The sequence below is a fragment of the Micrasema longulum genome, unplaced genomic scaffold (assembly GCF_059751315.1).
Source record: "Micrasema longulum isolate JH-2025_06_02 unplaced genomic scaffold, ASM5975131v1 h1tg001218l, whole genome shotgun sequence".
Classification (NCBI taxonomy): domain Eukaryota; kingdom Metazoa; phylum Arthropoda; class Insecta; order Trichoptera; family Brachycentridae; genus Micrasema; species Micrasema longulum.
In genome coordinates this window covers 197,157-213,678 of record NW_028278405.1, presented here as the reverse complement: position 1 = coordinate 213,678, position 16,522 = coordinate 197,157, and the positions used below count along the sequence as shown (strand labels likewise).

At 32.3% G+C, this 16,522-nt stretch overlaps 1 protein-coding gene and 1 long non-coding RNA gene across 3 annotated transcripts in view; one reads left to right on the top strand and one right to left on the bottom strand.

Annotated features, from left to right (window-relative positions):
- The window catches only part of LOC148276431 (sodium-dependent nutrient amino acid transporter 1-like), an 86,709-nt gene extending 76,663 nt beyond the window's left edge, over nt 1-10,046 (bottom strand). Inside the window, exons 1-3 of one of the 2 annotated variants that reach the window (XM_088234281.1) lie at nt 9,699-9,725; nt 9,390-9,427; nt 1,639-1,814 (exon numbers count right to left, since the gene is read on the bottom strand). In XM_088234281.1, the coding sequence (XP_088090407.1) occupies nt 1,639-1,650 (12 nt within the window). In that variant the 5' untranslated portion in view covers nt 1,651-1,814; nt 9,390-9,427; nt 9,699-9,725. Of the gene's footprint in view, nt 1-1,638; nt 1,815-9,389; nt 9,428-9,698 lie in introns of both variants that reach the window. The other variant, XM_088234280.1, reaches the window with a different exon arrangement.
- A 4,089-nt stretch (nt 10,047-14,135) lies between these two features.
- Nucleotides 14,136-16,434, top strand: LOC148276430 (uncharacterized). Its single transcript, XR_015823732.1, has 6 exons — nt 14,136-14,275; nt 14,537-14,606; nt 15,199-15,255; nt 15,444-15,581; nt 16,074-16,142; nt 16,297-16,434. It is a non-coding gene; the product is annotated as an uncharacterized LOC148276430 (long non-coding RNA).
- Nucleotides 16,435-16,522: the final 88 nt, after the last annotated feature.

Sequence of the window (16,522 nt, the reverse complement as noted above, 5' to 3'; positions counted from 1 at the left end):
AACACCGTTTCCCTAGGAAACCACTCTCTAGACGACGTTACGACGGCTTCCCACCGCATCACCGTTCACTACGGCCGTTAAGATACGGGCACCGCTGTCCTAGGAAACCCTAGCTTAACACTGTCATTATACAAGAGACAGAAAAAATCTGCTCCTACATAGAAAAGACAAACTGTCCCAATTTTTTTAAATATGAGACGTTAAAATTAATTGATTAGAGTTCGTAGTGGAAGTTTATTGTGATGAATAAAATAAGTGCTAGGTTGACAACTGGTTTCATCGCTCTCGCAACATCGTCACACAGGTATGTTTTTTTAAGTTTACGCTTTGTAAAGGGAGTATTTTGTAAAAGTGGTTATTATAATTGTTATTTTGTTATAGGCAGGCAGCCTTTGATTATGCGCTTTTATCTTGTGTACTGCATTTTGTCTGCGTTTTTCTTCATTAGCATACAAACGACATGATTGTTTTTTTGTTTGTCATGACTTATCCATAGAAATATGAATAGTCCACAAGGAGCGTAGAATCATATTTAAATACATCGGACTGTGTCCAAATAACCCTCCACTTTGCCCCACTTCCACCGCGCGCATGCGTGAAGTCACCGCGTAATTTTGCCAGATTACGAAAAATATAATCATAACACAAATGTAAGATAATTGTAATAAAAAAAAAACAATTTGTTAATTTCTCTTAAATTTTATTGTACACGCGAAAAGATTGATTGACACAACAGAGTAGATAAGTAAAGGGTCATTTAATAAGAGTAATTTAATTTATGAACCTTGAACTTAAAAATAAAACAACTTTTATTTTTCATAAAACGGATATTTTTATGTCATGTTAAATAATATTTGATGTTTTAAAGATAATGTCGGTCAAATTTCCACCACGGCGTTGTTTAATCCGAGGGGTCCAATTTCCATTATTTCTCTCATTAGATGAGCAAAGTAGCGTAACAATTTTTCACTACCCTGGCAACACTAACATAATGTTCATTTTGTTAATTAATAATTGTGCTAGAACAAATGCGGAGAAGCTCCTGAAACAGGTCACAGCCGAAACATTCCACCGATCCTTACATAAAATAACTAAATAACTTGACAAAGTTTTTCATTTAAGTAAATTAAATAGAATAATTTATTTTTTTTGAAGTAAACAAATAAATAACTATCCCTTTGAAGTAAATATAAACCTTGTACATTACAAGCAAGGTAAAAGAATAATGAAACTAACATATTTTTAAAAATGTTCATTTTGTTTTCTTTGGCAATCTGACAGATGGAAAAATAATTCAATTTTTAAGCAATGCATTTGCTACTTACACATGAAATGTGATCCCATCCTGTTTCTTTAATTTACCAGCAGTATTCTACGCTTTAAAACGACACAACACGGCATATTTGAATTCAAATCGGGAGTTGCGTACTGAGCGACGTCTACAATGAAACTAATAGGTCAAAACGTCAAACTACTCTTTTAAGAGTAGTTTAGTCGTTACTGTTTGTTGCGCGTATGCGGTTTCTGGGCTATTCTTAATTTTATGGTCTTATCTGAGGGAATCTGATTACTTCATAATATGATGAAATATACAACGTATAGGAGGATTTTAATGAATTAAGTTAATATGACACTAACCTTGTTATCCATGATGTGCGGTGTATGTATAATGTATATATATATATAAATATATATATATATATATGTTGTAAGTTCAGTCACAAAGATTGTTTCTCTCGAAGAACAAAGTTTCCTTGTTTTTGTCGATCTTCATTTGTTACTTGACAGGCAGCAAGCCGCACTACGGGAGGGCCCTGGAAACAACATGGACAATCAGAAAAAGATAATTCAATCTTCTTGCTCAGACAAATAATGTCTCTAGATATATATTTTTAGTAGTATTTTGAGTTTGTCTAAATTTATGTAGACAAGGACTGGATTCAACTCCCTGGGAAGCTGTTAATATTAACATATTGCAACAGGTATAGTTAACATTTTAGATAAGATAATATAGTAGTCTCACATGGGTCTTGAAATAAATACATCTAAGACTAAATATATGTTAGCAAGAAAGTCACAAATAAATTATCTACATCAGGCAATTGACGTTAGGTCACACCACGTAGACAATGTCAACTCCTTTAAATATTTAGGTACTGAAATGACTAATGATAACAATCATAGTACTGAGATTAGAACACGGCTATCGGCAGCAAACAGATGTTATTATGTTTTTTTAAACATCTGGGATCCAAATTGCTTACTAGAAAAACTAAGACCATTATTCATAAAATTCTCCTCAGACCGGTCATTGCATATGGTGCCAAATGCACGGTTATGGCCAAAAGAGATGAAAATATGGTATATAAGTATTTGAAAGAAAAATAAAAGAAGATATTTGGTGCTCTAAACCAAAGCGGGGTGTGGAGGAGACGGTTTAATCATAAATTAGAGGCACTGTATGGTGATCCCAACATTGCACAATTCATCATAAAAAGATGATTACAATGGTTGAGCCACGTGCACAGAATGAATGCACCCCAAAAAAATATTTATACCATTTTGGAAGGCAGACGAAGCAGAGGCAGGCCAAAATTAAGTTGGCTGGATAATGTGGAAAGTGACATTAGAGCGATTGGCCTGACGAACTGGAGAAGAGCCGCAGGGTGCAGGGAGGAATGGAGACAAATTCTGGAGGCCAGGAGGGCCAGGGCTCACAACGGGCTGTAGCACAACTGATGATGATGAATATAGAAGTCTGGGCATCTACAGGGCTTATGACCTGTCATTGGCTGATTTGAGTGGCCACTTTCACACTGTGTAACATTCACCATTCTGCCCATATTTAAACATCTATATTCCTTCAATTCGTTCATTTATTTATTTGACGGACTTATGCAGTCCATTCTAACGATGGTAAATACATTTTCTTACAATAAATACAGGCACTAATGAAATAAAATACAACTAAATAAAATTAAAGCTAGGACAAAAAAAAATACTACCTCAAGACAAGATCCGGTCTATCTTAGTGAATTTTTAAATCTATAAAGACTTACATCAAAAAAGTCCAGATCTTGTCTCGAGTTTACGATACGATACAGTCGGGACATTGGTGCATGCAAGCCATAGTTTGTGCTGTGTTGATCGAGGAACAGCACATTATTATTTCGCAATCGTCGGATCGGAACATTAAATGCCACTTGTTCCAGTAACGATGGTACATCAATTAAGCCATTCAGCAAATTAAACATAAATATGGAGTCAATGTTATTTCTACTTTTTATTGGACATGAAATTTTTTTCATCTGTTGATGTTTGTGAAGTTAAAGAGCTGAAACCTTTATTTACGCGGGTGAAATTCATCTAATTGAATTATTTCCCCTACATACTAGGCAACGCCTGAATTTTTTTATTTTTAATTTCTTCTTTTTCTTCTCTAATTACTTCTTCGTGGACCAGGTGGATTTATAAACAATATTTTGAATTTGGCCAAACTTATGTAGACCAGCACTCGATTCTACTACCTGGGGAGCTGTTAATATAAACATATTACAACAGAGATGAATAACATTTTGGAAAAGGTAATATAGACGTAATATAGAACATAAAACGATGAAGAAAGCTGTTCATAATTGCGGCCCTGGGCCCCTATTACAATAGGAAGTTAACAGAGCTATCTTCGACTGTCTATAAAAAAAACGATATGTGTGTACGAAAATGAGTATATTTGCATGAATATTTAAGGTATCCTCGTCGGTAACCTATAGTTGAACATGTTTAAAAGAAAAAAAATATGCATATTCTGCTTTTAATACAGAAAACTTAATTTTACTTTGTAGATAAAATCGAAGATAAATGTTAGCTTTCCATTGTAATCGGGGCCCTGGAATTATATAAAAAAAACTCATTTGGGACGGTATAATCGATATAAAATGACATCGACTATCGATAAAAAAAAGTACACTTAATTCTTTTTGTTAGCGGGATGCGAACCTCGGAACTTTCATCAGTGTGTAAAGTGGCCACTTGTACCACCCAAAGACAGATCGTAAGGCAAGCAAATATCTGTAGGTACTTCCATATTACCTTCTCAAAAATGTTTTCTCTCTTTGTCCCAACAAATTTATACCTTTATAAATCCAGCATTGTCGACAAACATTTGGACCTAATCAAAATACTGTTTGTTTTACCGTACGTCCATATCATTTTGTTCCCTGCACCAGTGTGCACTGTGCACTGTGCAATGCCCAAATCGTTATACTGATCTTAAGTTCATGTAATTCACAAAGGGAATAAGAAAATCATCAGTTCAGTCTAATGTGACTGTTAGAAACTGGTGCACCGTTTAACTGAACTCAAATTTGTTTCGTGAGAGACAAGCTTTTGAGCGTTACTTTCATATACGTGTGTTCAAGAACAGGCCCATAATAAGATAACTTTGCTTTTTGTATTGTGAGAGAGAATGTTTAGAATTTCATTCAAACGCTGAAGTCTAATGTCACGGTTGATTCTACATAAAAAGAGACACTCGCAACTTGCCATACTTTCTTATTAAATCGATTATATAAACAATGCGATAAAGTTGTGGGCAATAAATAAATGAATACATAATTCGATAGATCTGGAAAAAAATGGTTATGTTACAACTTAAGGTGTTTTCTAAAAATAACGCTATGAAGCGGAATACGTATGTAAAAAAAATCAGTCCAACGATCTCACTTAAAATAAATTATTTAAAAGATTTAGCTAGGAGAATACGATGACTTAAATCATAATGATTGATAATAACCGATAATTATGATAAATCAAACCAATATCTGTTAATTATTCCATTAAAACCATTGCACACTAATACATATAAACATGCCCTGAGCATTCAAAAATGATGAAACTTAACTCTTGTCCAATAGCTCAGTCATGCCCAACGCGTATTAAGTCGTTCTTCGACCGCCAGCCGAGCGTGTCGTTTAGAACCGAAATCAAAATGCCTACCTATTCGTACCATGAAAGCGTTTAAAAACCTTTTGAATAAACATTGTAAAAAGTATTGTGTAACTTATTCTTGGTAAATATTTGTTCAATAATTGTATCTCAAAGGGTGTATTTCCTGGTAAATTTAAAATTTCGATTATAGTACCAATTCACAAATCAGGCTCTACATGTAAAACTGATAATTATAGACCAATAACATTGATTTCACAACTAGTAAAAATCCTAGAAAAATGTATTAAAAAAAGAATTATGAATTTTATGGAAACTAATTATCTTTTGTCAAATAACCAGTTTGGAGTTAGACCTAATTGCAGTACAGATGATGCAATATTTAAACTTACACATGAAATTTGTTCTGGTCTAGATGCGAATATGAAAATTTTAACAATTTTTTTAGATCTTAAAAAAGCATTTGATACAGTAAATCATAGAATTTTGATATAGAAATTACGTCAAATTGGCATTAAAAATGAGTGCTTGTTGTTTTTTTTAAGGTACTTAGCATATAGACTGCAATGTACCAGAATCGGAATTAATATTAGTAGTACTAAGACCGCTATACACGGAGTCCCACAAGGAACGGTTCTCGGCCCTTTGTTGTTTCTTATATATATTAATTATTTTTGTAAAATAGCTGTCCCTGGTAAATTAGTTTCTTATGCAGATGATACTGCAATAATTGTACAAAGTAATATCTGGGATAATACTTTCAAAAAAGCCAATATATGTATAACTATTATCAAGGAGTGGTTGAATCGAAATCTTCTCTCGCTAAATTGTAATAAAACACTCTTTATTCCATTTTACAACTCAAAATCATCTTCCCCTTCTTCTTCCCTTAATGTAATATTTCAAAAACAAATATTGTAATTTTGACATATGTAATAACTGAGAAAACATGAAGTCTGAAAGGTGCATAAAATACCTGGGAGTAATCATTGACTGTCAACTTAAATGGACTAATCATCTTGAAGTAATTGTTAATAAACTAAGATATTTAACCTATGTGTTCAAACGACTAAGTATTTACGCCCAGTTAAATACGATTAAAATGGTATATCATGCACTTATACAGTCATCGCTTTCCTATGGAATAATTGGATGGGGGGAACTTACAACAACCATATTAAACCATTAGAAACTATTCAAAAATGTATATTAAAAATAATGCTTCACAAAAATCGCACTTTTCCCTCTTTCCAATTGTTCCAAGAATCTCATCTTTTAGACCTAAGACAAATATTTTGTTTTCAATGTTTAAAATGTATATTTAAGAACCAAAATTTATTTACAAGCAATTCAAATAGATCAAGTCTAAGAAGGAATCGTGCGTTAGAAAGACCACATTGTAAAACGAGGTTCGCACAGAGACAAGCATATTTTATTGGCCCAAAAATGTTTAATTCTTTTTTTACTGATAATATTTCATTGATTCCAAACTTTCAAAATTTTCCTTCTTTTAAAAAAACATGTTATTTTACCTGCATTATAAAATTTAACTACATAGTTAAGATTAATTAGGACTACAAATGAGTATGGTTATATGTAGGCCCAAAAATTTTCAATTCTTTTTTTACTGATAATATTTTATTGATTCCAAACTTTCAAAATTTTCCTTCTTTTAAAAAACATGCACTCTCCTGGATTCAAACTAAAGATATGAACTCTTTTTTCTATGATTTATTTGGTTGCCCTTTAATTATAAAGAATATTTTTGTGTTTTTTTATTTTAATATTTTCATTTCCTTTTTTGATTACTATGAAAATACCATATAATCTTTTACAGAAAATTTTACATTTTCTTTCTTATGTTACACAAAAATTATAAATATCTATCATTTATTATAGGAGCAAAAATTCATTAACATTTTCTTGTATACCCACGAACAAGCCATGCCTTTGTGAGATTTTTTGTTTACTATTTTTACTATTAATATGTATTTCATTGCTATGTAATTATGCTTTATTTTTTAACGCTCTGTTTTATCACTTATGTTTAATGTAAAAAAACAAAAAAATATACATAAAAAAAAAATCTTCGCAATTGCGAAGCTTTTCGTAAAATATAATTAATGAGAGTAAATATTATTTTTGCACTTACAGAAAATCGGTGAAAATAAATAAATGAGTCGAAATTATGAAGAATTTAAGGAAAGAACCTGATTGGGATCCATCAAAAACGAATGTTGATTATTAAAGTTAAAATATTTTTTTTTATGTACAAAAAGTGAGTATTCTCCAATTTTTGGTGGCATATGCATAATAGTTGAATGCAGCCCTGGTGTACCTAAATAAACAAACTTAGTAACTATGGGTACGTTTTCGTGTAAAAGCTATTTTACGCCTGTGTCTATGTTTTATATGTCAATGATTAAATACGTTTGGTGGGTCTAAGGACTCGGTCCAAATACGCGTTTTGCTGAATGCATTTCCCCACTGAATCCTCCATTATCCCCGATCACTGGACTACGCAGTTTTTATCAGGTCATGGTAAATTTAATATAAAAATATTTGTTTTTAATATTGTTGACTCCCCTTCGTGCTGCTGCGGATATCCTAACTAATCTTCTGAACACATCCTGTGGTCTTGTCTCTTTCCCCTTCTCTATGATTACCGAATGGAGCTTCTCGCTACTATCCGTAGCCCTGTTATAGGTCCTGTCGGATATACAGATCTGGTGGCTTTTAAAAAGAATTTCAAGGCTTTAAGAAAGTTTTGTAATCATTTCGGCGAAGTGATCATGTCCAATCAATTTAATCCCAGTCAGTGAAAAATTCACTTCCCTCTCTCCTCAATCCAATTAAGTACATATTATGTACTTCTGGATTACTTTCTTTCAGCTCAAAGATGCTAAGGCTACCAGATTTCAGAGAGCTCCTTCGGGCAGCTTTTCTCGTTTGACAACGAGCAAATTTTCCATGTATGTGGGCACCGCCAAGGAGACTTATGTCCTCAGATGCGGTGTGCGGTATGTGGTGGGTAAGCTGTCAATGATTAAAACATAAGAGCTCAACTATTTTATCTTTAAGGTGACAAACGTTCTTTTCACATTATTTTGCATTTTTGAACTGCCGTCGAACAGTCAGCAGTGGACGTCCAGGACGTCGAGAACCTGATGCCTTGTAAAGTAGGCAAGCGTGGTTAAGGCTCTCAGGAAGCATCCGCAATTCATGGCCAAGCCAACCGTATCACCTCCGCTTGATCACAGTTGTCACCATAGTTTGCTACGTCCGTTCTCTTATTCCATCATTCCGCACATAGTCAAACCACCGCACACCCAATATTCTTCTGAGACACGTATTCTCAAAACTCAGTATTTTGCTGTTTTGAGCCCTAGTGAGGTGGAGAATAGGTGAGTAACATGCAGGCGTTATAAAGGCTAGTCTGAGTAAATATCCGATCTCCAGACAGCCTTCATACTGTTGAATGTGGCGCCCGCTATTCCTAGCCGCAGTCCCAGTTCTTTTTGAAAGCTGTCATTTTCCGTAACATATACTCCCAAGTATTTGAAACTCTCGACCCTTTCGATGATTTGGTTTGACAGTCAGGGGATTTTAGGCATCAAGGCATAAAGTGTTAAACAATACATGGGTTTTTGTAATATTGATTTTTAAACCCACGCATGCGAAGTACCTATTTAGGCTATCTACAGTGGCCTGAAGACCCGCGACTGAATCGTTAATTATAACCGCATCATCGGCATACGTTTTTGGGAGGACGAGATGGATATTCCTCGATCAAGTGGAATTGAAGGACCCGTAACGATACATTTTTTACTAACATATTACAACAGAGATGAAGAACATTTGAAAGAAGGCAATATAGATGTCTAGGCATCTACAGGGCTTATGAACTGTCATCGGCTGGTTTAAGTGGCCACTTTATACACTGTGTAACATTCACCATTCTGCCCATATTTGAACATCTATATTTCTTCAATTCTTCCATCTGTTGATGTTTGTGAAGTTAAAGAGCGCGATTTTTCAGGGCCAGACCGCGAAACTTTAGAGAAACATTCCTCATGGTAAGCTTTAAAAAGAATCCTAAATTTATTTTTCCAAAAAGTCGTTTTTTTTTTTTTTAATTCTCTCAAAATGTAATAAATCCTTAATTTCTCTGACAAGCAGTCCCTCCACAAACCCCTACACCCCTCCTACCCAGCCGCTTCTCTTGTCCGCGTCTGGTACGTATCACTTCGTTGGTCAAATATGTTTTTATCGCAATGTTTTTTTTATCAGGGAGGGGTAGGGGTTTACGGAAGGGATGCTAATCCGAGAAATTCAAGATGTACTGGAGTTGGTTGGAGTTGGAGTACAAAATGGATTTTGAGATCATGAAAAATAAAATTTAATTACTTTAGGAAAAAAATTATCGGGATTTTTTTAAAGCTTACCATTGAGGATTATTCCTCTGAAGTTTCGCGGTCTGGCCCTGAAAAACCGTGTATAAATTAAATAAAATATAAAATAAAATTATAATAATAGTTGATGATGAAAATAAAAAGCATATATGTATATATAATCCTGCGATTGGATATATTATTATATTATGTGATATGAATATAACACTTTAATGGATTAACTTTAATATAATAATATTTATATTTGTTAAAAATTACTAATAGCATTGAGTGTTATTAATTTGAGAATCAATATGTGCATATGTGCAATATGTCAAAAATTATTTAAATCTATGCATTTACCTTTGAAAATGTAGGTATGAATTTATTGCGTATCCGTTTTCCTAATATTCATAAACAGAGTCTGGGAAGACAATATTTTTTGAACCAACGTATGTGTAACGTAAAATCACTTCATTTTTTCATTGTAAAACAAAATTAACTAATGATATTGTACTACGTATTCATCATTGTCTTATTAATCCTTATGTGAACAAATTTAATAATAAGTGCGATAGTGAAAGTTCACTTTAAAAAACTTTTTATTTAAAAAAAAAAGCGCGGCAAGTTGAATTACTTTTGACAGCCGATATACTTCATTTGGCGGCAAATGGAAAATGAAATATGGCCGCGGGAACGGTAACCGGCGGAGAATGGCGGCTCACGACTAACAATCATTGTAAGAAGTTGTAATATTTATCGGCAGGCAAAAGTTTACGCTCATACAGGTCTGATAACGTATAGTTGTAATTATAATGAAATGTGCTTCAGGTAGACGACCATTATAAGTATTATAAATAACGCTGCGAGGTATGAGATTATTAGGTACCTACCTAAAATTGCTAACGGGGACGTATCTAGCTAGAGTCGCTAGATTAGGCCAGTAGCAATATTACTCTTCTATTTTATTGATACTGGAAACCCTCGTGAATTAATATTATTATAAAAGAGTTTTTGTCATTTCTTAGAACACGAAACGAATGCTTTTTGTGTGGTAATTTAAGATAATATAAGGTATTACGAGATGCAGATTTTGCCGGGCATAGCAAGCTCCGAAAATGATCAGCGACCACTTTAAAGACTCCTCAGTACCCATAGCAAAACAGCGCAACGGGACGACGAAGTGTCGGGACTCCCAAACTGAGGTGGTTGGATTTCGCGAAGACTAACACCTCACCTAATGAATTCGACATCGAAAACGACAGGAACTGAAGCGAGACATCCGGAGACATGGAAAATGGGACGAGCACAAGGCCAAAACCCCCGATGGCTTGTAACTTGTAATGTAGGAGATTAAAAAATTATAATTGTTAAACGCTATTGTAAATTCAAAATGTTTACACCATTTTTAATAGATATTTCCAAAGATGGACAAATATTATTTCTGAAATGAAGAACCTCTTTGGGGAAGAAAAATAGATAAAATGGAGATTCAGGCATTTTGGCGCTGTTAAATTGCCATTGATTATTGTTATGCTGACGAAAAAAACAAGAAACGAATTAGTACAAAAAAATACCTAGTAAAGTCACTTTGATTAAAATACTACAAACCCGATGTTTGAGTAAGTAGGTACGAAAAATCACTATAACATTATTTGGGGAAAAAAAACTTACTAAAGTAAATGAAAACATAATTGAACCAGACGTAAAGTGTAAGTACCTATTATAAAGTAATGTACTTTAAATAACTACTTGAAACGGTGAACTAGAATCCCGACAGTCCATGCCTTTTATAGCTGCACGACTAAGTTTTCCGAAAGAAGTGCTTTATAAATTATCAAATATAATTTACTGCTCTAATCGTATATAAATTATTATTTCAGTCAGAGGTCATGCCGGCCCATCTGCCGTATCCGTCTCACGATAATATTGCAAAGATCCAGTTTTTTGTATGATTTCTTCCAGTACAAATTTTATCTGCTGTATGGGTGAATCGCTACGGTTAGGTAAGGTTAAACTGTAACAATGGATATTCAAATAAACTTATAAATTGAAAGGTCTAATACTGGAATTCAATATTTCAAATGATATGTTGACCTTTTTTACTGATGTTGCATGTGTGCGATTTACCACCGACGCGGCGTTCAGTGTACCTAATTAATAATAATTATCCTCATTGAGGAACTTCAGCCCTACGGGAAATTGGATACAAAAAATGTTTTCTTACGCGGGGTAAAAATTAGAGCATTAAATTGTACGACAAAGTTTCTTGAAAATGTACAGAAAGAATAATAAAAAATATTTTGATAAAAACGCACTACTTTAAATGACGTCACTGGTTCATGTGAATCAACCTATGATCTGAGAGCTATGGAAGATTTCCGGTCTGCTTGTCGCTTCTGGACCAATAGGAAGAACTGAATGAGAATAAGCGGAAATGAACCTCTGACGTCACACGCGGAGTTGTTTCAGAAATACAAAACTTTAAAAAATTATAGCGCCGATAATACGATATGTAAAAATTAAAAAAATAAATTTTTGACTTAGTTTAACAGTCTATTAACAAATAAAAAAATTTAAATAAACCACTGAACTTCCTCATTACCTCTCATTTTAATTTCTTGACAAAATCTAAAAATGAGTCACTGTAATGTATTATTATTACCATATTAATTTTATTTCTAAAATAATTTTAAAAACAGTTTTCTTCAATTTTCAAGTAACATTTAATGTTACTGAAAAGTTCATTTTAAAGATAATACTTTCAAATTCTTTTATTTATATATTGTAAATGTTTCATTTTCGAATATAATTCAATATTTCAAGATCCCCAAGATCCTAATCAACCGAGGCCCGAAAGGCCGATCAACTGAGGCCTGCAGGACCGATTACATGAGACGCAAAGGGCTGAATTCCTTCTAATATACGTACAAATCATAATTTATGTCCGCTCCCGCTCCGCCTAGGATGCGTGGGTTCAAACCTTTGTTGTGCGGCAAATGCGTTTCGCGGAAAATCGCTTAAAAAATGTAATGACTTACATAAAAAATTATTCATTCCACGAACTTTAAAAACAGCATAACTTTGAAATAGCTAGTGAAAAACTTTATTTATAAGATAAAAATAAATGATATTGTTTTAGTAACACTTTAAATTTTAAGGATTGGGATTTTGGGACACCGTGGGACAATCCATAATGTCAGATATCAGCTAGAGAAAAAATAATAATTTTAATAATGCACAACAATCTTCGCTGCGATTAGCGACCAAAACACTGCCACGCGTGAATTGTACGCATGCATTATTTGTGACACATATGATTATGTAAATAACGCGTAGTTAATTAAGTTTTCTTTAATTCCTTTTAAAAATCGCATACCTTTGAAATCTCACAAAAAGAGGTTTGAGTACTTATATACTCATTTTCATAATATGTAATGAGGAATTCCAGCCTAACCCGGAATTATTTTTTTTTAATTTTGTCGTGTACACGTGAATATTTAAAAATTTTGGAGTAGGATGAAGTATCTCAAAAATGCACGCAAAAATAAATAAAAAATGTTAAAAATAGAATTCATTTAAAAATCGTAAAGAATGACGTCAATCCTTATATCTACGTGTAGTATTTCCGGTTTCCGCTTTAAAGCTCCCGCACCTTGCAAGGAACGTTATGACCATAGGAAAAAAAAAGAGTATAATTTTCATTATACTCTTTTTTCAACCAGAAATTATGTCAACTTTTTAGATTTTTCTAAATCGAAACGTTCTTAAAAACAACCATAACATAGAAATGAGCAAATTACGATCAACTAAATGAAGTAATCCAAGCAATATTCCATATATTCTTGTCAGTTTTGTTATTGGCTGGAGAAATACAACTTACCGCGGTCAGTGAAAGTAAAAACGCCAACCGTTTCATGACGTCACTACCGAAAAGTAACACACTGATTACAGTCATTTGGCGCGGTATTTGATAAATGTAACTTTAAAAAATCATATCTTTGTAAATAACGCACAAAAAATATATTTATATTTTTGCCTATACGCTAATAGAAAAAAAATAATAGAAAACAGTGGAATTTCTCATTGTAAGTTCCCGTATAATACCAAATTCATTACTCTCGTATAATGTAAAAACAATATCGGCTTTAAATACATGTTTAAATATGTTTATTTTTTATTTTTTTTAATTGAAAACATATTATACATTATATATATTTTTTATTTTAATTAAAACATATTATACATATTTTTTTATAATATTCCCAAGGAGTTTTTGTAAAAAAACTCATTTAGGGACATGCAGATAACAATATTTATTTACAGACTTTTTCGTATTTTTAACTGTAACATTATCTACAAAAGCAGAATAAAAATTATAATACATTGAAAATTAAAAGAGTATGAAAAAGTTTTAAAAATACAAAATAAAAATAGTACTAGGTATGGAAATAAATTCAAAATGATATGCAAGTACATAATATAATCTGTAAAATAAAAAAATAAAAAATATAAAAAGTTTAAAAATTACATGTTTGTATAGATACAAGCTGAACGAGTACAAGAGTGCAAATGTTAGAAAATTACATGAATGAAAAAGTTTTAAAAAATTGTTTAAATATAAATACAAAACAGTAATTATCATTTTTGTTAGCAATAATAAACTTGTAGCGTTCCATTTCATGGATAAGGTAGTTACCCAAAAAATATAAATTGATTTATTTTCTAATGTTACGGCTCCTGACTTGTCAAGTTCCGTTACGTTGCCGTTACCAGGTTTTATTTTTTTATCTTCTCTGCGACATTTCTCAAACCATTTATCTATGGCATTCTCTTCCGGGTGGCACGTGTGGTTGTTTACACTTAAAATGGCTAATATTACATTCATAGCCTATCCGCAAGCATCTAAATGTATCTCCAACGATGTGTCGTGATAAAAGGTTTGTTATTCAGAATAATTCCGTTCTACCATTAGTAGTAGTTATTTTTACATTTTATTCATTCGCTAATTTTATAAATCGAGAAAAATACGTATTTTATTCAGTGCTTTGTTATTTATAAAAAAATATCATGATGATATTCCTACCACCAAGATCTCCGATTGCCGTGAAGACCATATTTGCTAACTGATGTTTTATTCTCGTTTCCATTCAAATATGATTCATGTCTAAATTATATTACATTCTCGATCTGTATTTCAGCTTGGGAATGGTCGAAACAAACTAGAACCAGTGTCCATTTTCAGTAAGATGATAGCTTCTACTATCAAAGGTATGTTTATTATTTCCACTTTAACTAATTACGTAAAGGATCAGTTGGATAGATCAGTTTTTCAAAAGCAAGTTGCTTGTAAAGTTCGTACATTCATCAAAAAACAATACAATTTAAAGACGATACCCTTGTTTCATATTTTTTATACATCGCAATGTAATTTTAATAAGGCTCGAGAATACAAATTCTTTGAATTTCATCTAACAATCAATATTATCAGTATCGAAAAGTCTGAAAATCTTCAGTTTCTTTTTTTCGTATCTTAAATTATCATTAACTTTCAAAACTCTGCATTTTACTCATACTGAATTTCCTATGTCTTCAACAGATATTTATTCCTCGGGGAATATTTTCTATCATATTCTTACTATTTGATCATTTGCGGTTAGATTCTTTACTTAATAATAATATTACAGGTGTTTTGTCATTAACAGAAGAATGCTTTAATTTAATGTCATGATGATATTCCTACCACCAAGATCTCCGATTGCCGTGAAGACTATATTTGCTAACTGATGTTTATACACAATGATACAGATATAAAGCTTAACCGTTACATGGTCATTTACATAGTTGTTTTTTTTCTTTACAGATTGGCAACATTAACACACGGGTCTTGCAGAATGGAGTTTGGAAACATCACCTGACGGTTAGTTATAATAATTAAAGTTATTTCAATTACCAGTATATAAATACGCTCGACTCATGATGATATCTTACCACCAAGATCTCCGATTGCCGTGAAGACAATATTTGCTAACTGATGAAACAAATATATCTCCCCCACTAGCTTTTTTAAAGTGTAATCAGCTGTTACACGTCATTTATTATTTTCAGACATTTTGCTGCAAAGAAAGGTGAAGTTGGGAAGTAGCTCCAATAATGGATGGTGCAAATTAGTCTGAATCGTCAGTATTAACAGCACAGACCACAATAATGCTATCAACAACAGGACATATATGCTGACTTTTAGAGGTATTAATTAATCATTTATTATCATATAACATAAGAATTCATTAATGAAGAAGTACTGTTTTTGTATTGTTTTTTTTTTTTTGTTTCAACACATAACAATATGAAATATTATTTATATATGATAAATCTTTTCTAAAAAGTATGAAAAAATAGTTTAAACTTGCACATTTGAAATGAGTTATCACAACCAAATATTCTTTTTAAATCCTGGAAAACATAAGTTTTGTAGACATTTAAATGCAAATTTCAGCAAGAATTTCAAAAACAAAGATTTAGTTAATCATCAAAATAACACTCTTGGCATAGTTAAAATAATACACTTATATACACTAGACTTTCTCATTGTAACATCTTGATGTCATGATGATATTCCTACCACCAAGATCTCCGATTGCCGTGAAGACATATTTGCTAACTGATGTTTATTCACAATGGTACAAATATAATATTTCACCGTAGCATCCTACGTAACATGTTTTTTTTTCTTTACAGATTAGCAATATCAATTCAAGCCTTTCAGAATGGGATCATCACTATATATGGCGTGTTATTTTAATAAAGGTACATTTAATTGAAATATTAATACAAAACTATACTTTGTCATGATGAGTTTCCTACCACCTAGATCTAATGCCGTGAAGACCATATTTGCTAAATTTGATTAAGTGCATATTTTAATTTCAAAGTATTAATTATCTATTAAAATTTCTTTCAGATTATGTAGCTGTGATGCACTATGGACCACATACTGGACGGTTAAATTTACGGACTGTTTTAATTACAAGAAGTATGATCTATTATATTGGTGTTTCTCTCAAAATATTTTAATAGAATAAATTAATTGACAAAACAATTTGCTTTTTAAAAATTCTTACAGTTTTTAGCCTATGCCATACATAAAACTATATCTATGATAAATTCATGTAAAATTATGAATGCGT